Raw genomic sequence first — 10,321 nt, forward strand, 5'->3', positions numbered from 1 at the left:
GCCAACATTCTGTCCACTCGTCCACTATGCAGCCAAGTATATGTGTTAGTGTATATCTTTTTACCTAAATTAATGACATTTCCCAATACAAACTTTATATTATTTTGGTGTAAATTGTGTATGAACATTCCTTTTGTGTGTGTTCCTGGCTGCAAAACAAGTTAAGAGGCAGACCTGTGTTCACACACACACACTCACACACACACACACAGGTGAAGAGGGGATGACACGATGAGGCCCAGAGAGGGAGGGGCTGTGTCGCCATAGCAACACGCTGCAAAGAGCACCAGAAAAAGGTGAAGGCAGAAGTGGTCAAACTGTCAAGGTCGTGTCTTTCCAACTTGTGACTTCCCAGGACGTTTTTCAGCTCAATGACGTGAAGGCGTGGATGATTTTCCTCTCGCTTCTCGTGTTTATTCTGATGGGGGAACATGCCAGGAGCGCAGCCATATGGAGGCCAAGTAACCGCCGGCAAAGGTAAGCGTCTTTGCAGAGATACAGGTATTTATGAGCCCCCTGCACCCCGGGGGGGCATATTCAATATCCAACCAGTTTGTTCAAATGAAATCATAGATATGCATTATTCCTCTAATGAACTCGTAACTACTAGTTTTTCTATATACTTTACTCAAAAGTTAAGAACATTTGGCTTTGTGGTGAAATTTCAGAATGACTTTTTTTGAAAGGCGTACAGAATGCCGGCTAAAGCTGTCTTTGTCAGCTGTCCTGCTGATGACTCTAAGTTCAGTGTCCACATCCATCTGCGGACATTCTGTTAGACGTCATCTCATGATGTCAAAATGTGAACAGCGTGAGGAAGAATTCTAATTGAATGAGGATCTCTATTGGTTCTTGTCAAAAAAGTGCTGAATCATTCAAATGTTGGATATGTATTCCAAAATTTAGAGAAGGTCAAAGGTTATGCTGCATTTTCGGTTCATCCTGAAATTTAATCCGAAAGTCAGTTATGCCTAATTTCCACAAGTGATTCATTCATTCATTTTCTACCACTTTTTCCTCACGGGGGTTGCTGGAGCCCATCCCAGCTGTCTTGGGGCGAGAGGCGGGGCGGGGTACACCCTGGACTGGTCGCCAGCCAATCACAGGGCACATATAGACAAACAACCATTCACACTCACATTCATACCTATGGACAATTTGGAGTGGCCAATTAACCTAGCATGTTTTTGGAATGTGGGAGGAAACCGGAGTACCCGGAGAAAACCCACGCAGGCACGGGAGAACATGCCGAGAACAGGGTGGAATTGAACCCTGGTCTCCTAGCTGTGAGGTCTGCGTGCTAACCACTAGTTACGAGTGATTCAATCAAACACTAAGTGTTGCCTCTTGTTGCCACGTCTACCCTGGATGGTGTCTTTAATGCTGGACTCCTCTCATGTGGGGGGGGGATTGTTCAATTCTTCGATGTACAAAGGATGCATGTAATGACGCCACAGGTTGTAACAACATGTTAATGTTACAGGTCATGAGGCCTTTACACCTTATTTGTGTCGCTCGTGTTAATGTGTCATGCTATGGTTTACACATTAGCCCAATTCACTTATAGTCAAGTGCCTCTATTACTCCCTGAGGCTAACACAAACAAGTCAAGTGAGTGTTGTGTTTAAAACAACATGACATGAAATAACGCTGTACGTCCTTGCACGCCGTGTAAGAGTGAGCATCTATTTTGGAATTACTGATGTGTGAGGAGGATGAATGTACAGAGTGACACCCGGGGCAGGGATGTGTGGTTACTTATTGCTGAGTTAATGGGGTGAGAAGGGACTGAATCAGCAGCATCCCCCTCGTACACAGGAAGGCAAACACGAATCCGCTGTGGACAACAGGAGGTGAAAGGCGCTGTGCAAAGATCCGAGTCAGCGGTCGAAAAGGAGAGTCGGGGAGGTGCGGTGATGGGGAGGGCTACTTTTGACCTAAAACTATTCCATTGGTCTGAGTCAAGTCTGAGTCAAAGTTAGTCATCATACTTTTAATAACCCCTGGCAGGCCAGGGTAGGATTTAGCAGTAATTTTGTCTTTATTTTTATATTCACCAGTTTTTCAGTGTAACATCATGTATGAAATTGTATTTTTCACACAGTGTACTAACACACTGAGCCTAAAATAACATTTAAACTTCATTCATTCATTTTCTACCACTTTTTCCTCACGGGGGTGCTGGAGCCTATCCCAGCTGTCTTTGGGCGAGAGGCGGGGTACACCCTGGACTGGTCGCCAGCCAATCACAGCGCACATATAGACAAACAACCATTCACACTCTCATTCATACCTATGGACAATTTGGAGTGGTCAATTAACCTAGCATGTTTTTGGAATGTGGGAGGAAACCGGAGTACCCGGAGAAAACCCACGCATGCACGGGGAGAACATGCAAACTCCACACAGAGCTGGCCGAGGGTGGAATTGAACCCTGGTCTCCTAGCTGTGAGGTCTGTGCGCTAACCACTAGACCGCCGTGCCGCCACATTTAAATTTAAAATTTTTAATTTTTTTTCAATGCAAAAATGTGTGTAAGCGCCTTTTTAGACATTAAAATGCAATGCCAATGTCCGTGTTTATGTGGGCATACCCTTATCATGTCGGTGGACCAGCCAGGACACCTTTCAAGTTGTGTTTTTTGCAGATGTAATCATTTTTAACCATGGTGCCATTGTATTAAAAAAAAAAAAAAAAAAAGGACACATCATGCATGAAGTGTAAGTTAAAAAAAAAATCCTACAAATTTTTCTTACTGTGTCTTTAAAGAGATAAATGTGATGCTGCTAACAAAAGTTCAAGCACTTGATTTATTTACACAAACCTAGTGAGGTGTCCCTTTTGTACTTGTAGGTGAACAAGCACCTGTGGTCCACAGAGGATCATAATGACGAGACAGAAAGAAGGCAAGGTCCTCCAAGCTGCCAAACGTCACTAAATCCTCCACCATGACACCCAGAGGCGGAGTTCCACCCCACAACCTCTTCAGCACCTTCTCACCCGCCACCGCCGCGGCCTTGCCGCCGTTCTGTAGCATCGACGAGTCATACAAGTACATCTTCCTCCCCATCTGCTACTCCTTCACGTTCATCTTCAGCCTCTCACTCAACGCCGTGGTCCTGTACCGCTCCTTCCGCCGCACCAAGCGCTGGAACGCCTCACTGATCTACATGGTCAACCTGGCCTCCACGGACTTCATGTACGGCCTTTCGTTGCCCTTCCTGGTGGCTAGCTACGTCATGCGAGACCGCTGGGTCTTTGGGGACTTCATGTGCCGCCTGGTCCGCTTCCTCTTCTACTTCAACCTCTACGGCTCCATCTTCTTCCTCACCTGCATCTCTGTGCACAGATACCTGGGGATCTGCCACCCGATGAAGGTCATCAGTCTGGAGACCAAGAAAGCGGTGAAATGCACGTGCATCCTGGTTTGGATTGTTGTCTTTGCGCTCACTTGTCCCATCTTCCGCTTTGCTCAGACGGGTCATGTGACCAGAGCGCCAGGACCACCGGGCCACAATTTGAGCAGTGGTGATGATTTCTTAACGCTAAGTTCTAATAGCAGTACTCAGTACTCCTTTGAGGAGTACCAGAACTGTTGGGATGATGCTATAGACAAGGAGTTCTCAGATTACGTCCCCTATGGCATCATTCTCCACTTGCTGGGCTTCTTTGTCCCCTTCTCCATCATCGCCTGGTGTTACTCCCACGTGGTCCTCACCATCTTCAAGACGCTGCACTCTCAACCTTCTTCTCGGAGAGGATACGCCGGCGTGGACAGGAGCACTTTCGGAAGACGAGGGAACAACAGAACACCCGGGTCGCCAGGAAGGCAAGAGGGCGTTTCCATTTTCCTGGGCACCAACTCGCCGTACGCCAGCCGCAGACGAAAATCAATCAGAACCATCATCACCATCACCCTCCTCTTTGCTCTGTGCTTCTTCCCCTTCCACGTCACCAAGACCATCTTCCTGCTCTTGAAGGTGACCAAGGGAGTTCCATGCCACACCATGACCATGGTGTCCATGTGCTACAAGATCACCAGGCCCTTGGCGTCCTTCAACGCCTGGCTGAACGCCCTCCTCTACTTCCTCACCAAAGACAAAAGCGGACCACACTGCTGCCCAACCGTCAACACCGCAACACAACACGGGAGGCCTCTGCTGCCCCTGAGGATGATGGGAAAGGAGGAGGATGTGGAGGAGGGGCCTGGAGTCATTCCACACCAGCTTGTCATCCATAAACAGAGCAAAAGTCATATATTTGATTGAGTGGTTTCACACAATGAACCCCAACTAAGGTTACGTACCTCCAGTGGTACTTCCGGGGTTACGTGGATTTCATTTCCAAGATAAGTAAATATTCTCAGGCATTTCACGTTAAGCCAGACAATACAATGGAAAGTGTTGGCTACAACTCCACAGGGAGACAAACTGTAGGAGCGGCTGTACCAAAATCATAACAGTTGTAACATTCTAACATAACATTCTACTTTTGGAGAATTATCAACATGTATGAGTGAGCGGAGTACTCATGGTAGGACAAAATGGCTCTAGGCTTACACAAGACCAGTAAAAGGTTGGAAAAGACTGCCTTAGCTCAGCTTGTTTGTCTTTGAAATCATCATTTTTGCACTCTTATGATCTTTCACTGTCGTAAAAATAACACTGACCTCTTTGTTAATTGATGACACGCATTTTGACATTTTGACCTTGTTGAGATAATATTTTGTGGTTGAGAGACTATTGAGAGAAGTATTTTTACTTTTGCTGGGTTTTATTTCACTAACACAAACTTTTTTCCATTAAGGAAAGATACTATTTTCCAGGAGGCTGCATACCATTCTTATTTTTTCACATTTGTCACACTTAAATGTTTCAGATCATCGAACAAATGTAAATATTAGTCATCAATAACACAACTGAACACAAAATGCAGTTTTAAAATTCAAATTATTATTAAGGGAGTAAAAAAATCTACACCTATTAATTGGTGCTGTGGAGAAATTGTGGCCCACTTTTTTTTTTTGCAGAATTGTTGTAATTCAGCCATATTGAAGGGTTTTCCAGCCTGAAGCGTCTTTTTAAGGTCATGCCACAGCTTCTCAATGCAATTCAGGTCCGGACTCCAAAGTCCACTCCAAAGTCTTCATTTAGTGTTTTTGTCCTGGAACTCTGCCATGCAATCCTTTTTTGCCCAGTGTCTTTCTTACGGTGGAGTCATGAACACTTAAGTTCTTTGGCCCTCGTTGTGGGGTCTTTTGTGACCTCTTGGATGAGTGGTTGCTGCGCTTCTGGGGTAATTTTGATTGGTTGGCCATTCCTGAATAGGTTCACCATTTGTGAATAATGGCTCTCACTGTGGTTTGCTGGAGTCCCAAAGCTTTAGAAATGTATTTTTAACCTTTTTCACGTGAACTCAGGTGTGATGAACCACTGTTAAGTTATGTTTTAACAGTGGGGTGACTTTTCCACACAGGAACATGTAGTTTTACATTGTTTTTCTCCCAGGGTGACTTTTCCACACAGGGACATGTACTTTTGCATTGTTTTTCTCCCATAATGTGTTTTTGATTTAATGGATTTCCTAATAAAAAAGTGTCATTTAAAAACTGCATTATGTGTTCAGTTGTGTCATTGACTAATATTTACATTTGTTGGATGATCTGAAACATTTAAATGTGACAAACAAGCAAAAAAGGTAAAGAAATAAAAATTATTAATAAAATTATAATTGTGCTTTTTTCCCTCCTTGCTTCCTGATCTGATTGACCATATTTAATAAACAACACAAAACTTAAAATGTAACAGTTCATATACAGCTATAAATGATCTGCAATAACAGAGATATATAACCTATATAAATATGCTGTAATTAATAAAAATAAAATGGGCACCAGTCGTTCAACGTCAGCAGTTGTTGAATGGGTGTTATACACACTGACATCCACCAGGGGGCAATACTCTCGCACAGGCTGGAAATTCAAAACACCCGCCTTGTGTGTTCTCCCGTCATGCACCGCGGCCTCGAAAAGCCTGGAACGATTAGTGGAATAATGCAATACAGAAAATAAATAAAAATCACAGGAGTGATATTATTTCAAAAGGACGACATATTCAGGTTTGGGCGTTCATTGGGCACATTTTGGTGTAAAATAAATATTGCTGCGTGCTGTTTAAAATTTCTATTTATTTTTTTTGGCGTCGTCTTGAGGCTGAGGGGAGCAGAGGAGCCTCGGAGCTTGGCGCCACTTTCAAATCCTCCACTGACACAGAATGACAGTCCGCCTTCTAACAACTTTTTAAAAACTACTTTTTTTTTTTACTCTCAAGGAATATTAACACGCTATTTACGGAGCATTTACCCACACCCATGGAAGGTAAGTCACTTTTATATCGACATCAGTCGCTTTTGTTCTACGATATATTTGCATAAAGTGTTTATATAGCGAGCTTTTTATGTTGGGTGGGGGGGAGGTGGGGGGTCGCGGCGACAGTTTGCGAATTAGAATCAGAATGGGTGAATTAATGGCGAATGTGCGGTAAAAGTCGACGCCCCAAACACTTTCAAACAAAGGCTGTGTCGCACTTTCTTTTCACCGACTCCTCCGCCTTGACAGTCAGCTGCTCGTACAATTATTCCCCCCCTCTCATTCAACCACACCGCTTTCAACGAAAAAAAATACTCGATTTGACGTTATGATTCAGTCACAGCAAACAGAAAGTTACACCTAAATGGCAATAAAGTGGTGTTACAAACAAGTCTGTTAGGAGTGAACACAAGGGGTGGGCGATACTGCTGGTTTTCGTATCGATCCGATACCAAGTGAATACAGGAACGATACTTTTTTTTTTTTTAAGCTAGCGCATTAACAAGACATGGTTTCAGGCAAAACAAAAAATAAGTCTACCAACAAACAATTTGACTATAGGTAAAAATATATTTACTTATTTAACGTATAATTGTTTGAGCAAAATAGTCAATAGAGCGAAAATAACTAAAACTGCTATTGACTGTCAGTCATATGATATGGCTTTTTCCTCAGAGCTTGTAATCGATATAACTGCCATTAATATGACAATGGAACACATCCATCTGATCCTGATACTACCCTAGGTGTCATCGATACAAATGTCAATGGAATCATACCATAAGCAGTATCACTATCTCGATGCCAGTGTGACGAGATTGATATTTATCATTTATTTTCACAAATATCAGTATTTGTTGCCGGGTTGGTCTGATACATATTATTTACAAAGTCAATTAAGTAATCATTACACTCAGGAACGTTTTGGGAGAGCCTGGAATATTTTTTGTTTGGTTGTTTTGCACTGTTGACTTTATTCTCCTCCAATAATTTTATATATATTTTTTTATATATTGGTGATATAGCTTATAAATCGTTGCCCCATGTTTTATGTTGATTATAATCATGCTCAACAAATTAAAGGCAAAATCATAATCCTGTTTATTGAGCAAGTGTGTTTTAAAAAATATCATTTGTTACAGGTAGATGGCATCATCTAGTAGTTAAAAGTATTAAAATCACTACATACAAACAATACACTCTCTAATTGAGTATAAGTTATATAAGTATATGTACTGTCAATATTAAGCCTGCACTTACTTGGTATCAAATCGATACTAAAATTGGCAGTATCCCCAACCCCTCCTGAACAGACCCCCCATCCCGCATACAGTAGTATGTCCTATTTTATTTGTATATTTTTTATTTGTATGATTATATTGTATATTATTATATATATTGTGCATTTATTATTATTGTTCTATCTTATCTTTATAATGCTATAATTCAAAGGATCTACAAAAATAACATAATTAACTGTCTTTAATAGTTTCCATTAACTTTATCCTTTGCTGCTGTGACTTGAAATTAATTTTTATATTTTTTCTTTAAAAATCATTTTGTGCCAATACAATGTTGGGCCTTCAAAAATACTGTAAATGTCTTCTTTTTGAAATTACAGCAAATTATGAGACATATTTTCAGTATTTTATGACTTACGTGTGTGTGAGATGTTGAAGGTTTTTTTATAGGTTGAGTGTGTGCACAGAAAGGAGTGGGCTGAGGCTCTTGGTGAATTTTGGTAAATTTGGCATGTAGTTTCAGAGCAGCACTTTCAACAAACTTAGTAGGCCCTCCTCCTCCTGCTGCTGCTGCTGCTTCTGCTGCCGGTCACCTCCCATCTCATGAGCAACTAACGCAGGAGCAAGAGGAGGAAAGTCCACTGTGTGTGTTTGTGTGTGTGTGTGTGTTGTACAAAGAACCGCATATTTGTATGTTCCTGCTTCAGCACCCCACTTTATCTTCCCCCATCTTCCATTTTGCCCTCACAGCCACACTTTCTTCATTTCAACAGTACCCCCCCCCCCCCCTTCCCGGCTCACCCTCGCTGTCTTCCTTGCCGTCTGGCAGGCTTACAAGCTGAGCACTGGCTGCCTGCATAGGGCTGTGGCCCAGGCAAGAGCCCCCCCCCTCGTCTCTCACAAATTCATTTTTATCTGCCCGCCACCCAGCCCCCACAGACTTTCACTCGCACACCTGCCCCGCACACACCCTCGGGGGTGCCCTCAATTTTTTCCCAGATTTTTCTGTGCTCCATGTGCTCATGTAGAAAGTGATGGCCGGGGGAAAAAGGCTGCAGCTTCATAGTTTTTTAAGGCCTGCCGAGCCTCCTTGTTGGCTCAGTGTGCGCAGCCGGGGCTCCAGCGAGGAGGTGCCGAGGAGCAGCACACGGCCAGGAGGTCAACATCCTTTTTTTTTTTTTTTTCTTCTTTCACCCCACACCCTACCCCACCCCACTCCACCCTCCCTTTTCTCCTTCTTGCTTTGATCAGAGTGTTTGCATTGACCTTGTGGAACATCTTTGTGGCATCAATGCAAACATTGTGTTTTTGTTGTTGTATTGTCAGGTTGTGTTAATGTCGTACATCATAGTTCATTCATTGTTGTAGAATGTCAGCAGCAGACGGTAAGTGTGTGTGTTTTTTCCTCTGTTAAAATGGCCTCTGAATGAGAGCAGGAGGCCTGTTTCTTCTTTTTCTTCTTCTATGTTTCTTTCTTTCTGACTTTCCCTCCACCGCAATGTTACTTGCACTCTTTTTTTCCCCCCCTTTACCCCTCCTCCATGTTTTTTTTTTCTTTGTAACCCCCCCTCCCCAGTCACCTTCAGTCATCTGTGCCAACTGATCCAGCGGGACTTCTTTCTATTTCACAGTTTTCTTTTTTTTTAATGTCATTAATTTGTATATGTAAATATATTATTGCTTTGTACTATTCATTGTCTAACATTGAACTTTTTGATGTGTTTATTAGGGGCCTGCCCTTGCGTGGGGGAAAAAATAGACAAGTGTGTTGCACCCAGGCCTTCTCTTCATTTTTAAAGTTAGAAAAAAACCCACATTTGTTTATTTTCTGATTTCATGCAAAATGTCATTTTTAATTGATTTTGAATTTTTCCATTTATCTGTCGGTAATGAAATACAGGGTTGTGAAATTTTGAAAAATGAACATTTTTTGTTTATTTATTTTTGAAACAGGTTAAAACCAACCCATATAGATATGCTAAAAAATCTATACATACAATTATGAAGCAGCCTGCATGTTAGTGTTATAGGTGACAAAGTGTGTTATTATTATTTGTATTAGAAGCATAAACATTTCATCTTCTCCTCCTTCCATTATCACTTTGGACACCCCTGCTCCAATAGCTGGTGGAAAAGGATGTGTGTGAAATAGGAGTGTTGCTGCATGCTTGATTCCACACTTCATGACAAGTCAGAGGAACAGCAGTGGTTATGGTTCACATCACATTTGAAAGCCAACTTTCAACAGATATCATTATAATTAATAATATTAATAGTACTAGTCCATCATTTGGCCTACTGACTGCCCCAACTGTTTTTAGATGATTAGGCTTTTTTTTTTTTTTTTTAAAAGGGAAACATATATATATCGATACCCATACAAATGTATATATGGATTCCAAATAAGCACTGTACATTTGTTTTGTGATATATGTTAAAATTTAGTATGCTGTTTAATTAAGTTATTTCCTGGAACATCAGTATCTGTGTATTTATACTAATACTACTACTACCACCAGGAAAATATTCAGCAACATTTCTGGAAAATTCTATTAAGTTAATCTGTCTTGTTAACAAGTAGAAAAATTATGGAGGTGCAGTTTTTCTGCAAATGAATACAATGTTCTTCATACACTGTGTCATGACTTCCTGAAGTGTGTGTGTATGTGTGTGTGTGGGGGGGGTGGGTACCACTCCTGCCTTCCAGCCCTTT

General features: G+C 41.9%; 1 protein-coding gene across 1 annotated transcript; it reads left to right on the plus strand.

Moving 5' to 3' along the window:
- Positions 1-17: 17 nt before the first annotated feature.
- Positions 18-4,581, plus strand: LOC131125949 (P2Y purinoceptor 3). The gene is made up of 2 exons (XM_058068028.2): positions 18-477; positions 2,854-4,581. Exon 2 carries the CDS (start codon positions 2,949-2,951, stop codon positions 4,266-4,268), a length of 1,320 nt encoding a protein of 439 aa, XP_057924011.2. The 5' UTR covers positions 18-477; positions 2,854-2,948; the 3' UTR covers positions 4,269-4,581.
- Positions 4,582-10,321: the final 5,740 nt, after the last annotated feature.

Source organism: Doryrhamphus excisus, linkage group LG2 (assembly GCF_037039965.1).
Source record: "Doryrhamphus excisus strain RoL-2023G ecotype Guam linkage group LG2, RoL_Dexc_Guam_v1.1, whole genome shotgun sequence".
Lineage (NCBI taxonomy): Eukaryota > Metazoa > Chordata > Actinopteri > Syngnathiformes > Syngnathidae > Doryrhamphus > Doryrhamphus excisus.

Excerpts from the sequence above, each read along its gene's own strand:
- LOC131125949 (XM_058068028.2), top strand. The coding sequence starts at position 2,949 with ATGACACCCAGAGGCGGAGTTCCACCCCACAACCTCTTCAGCACCTTC.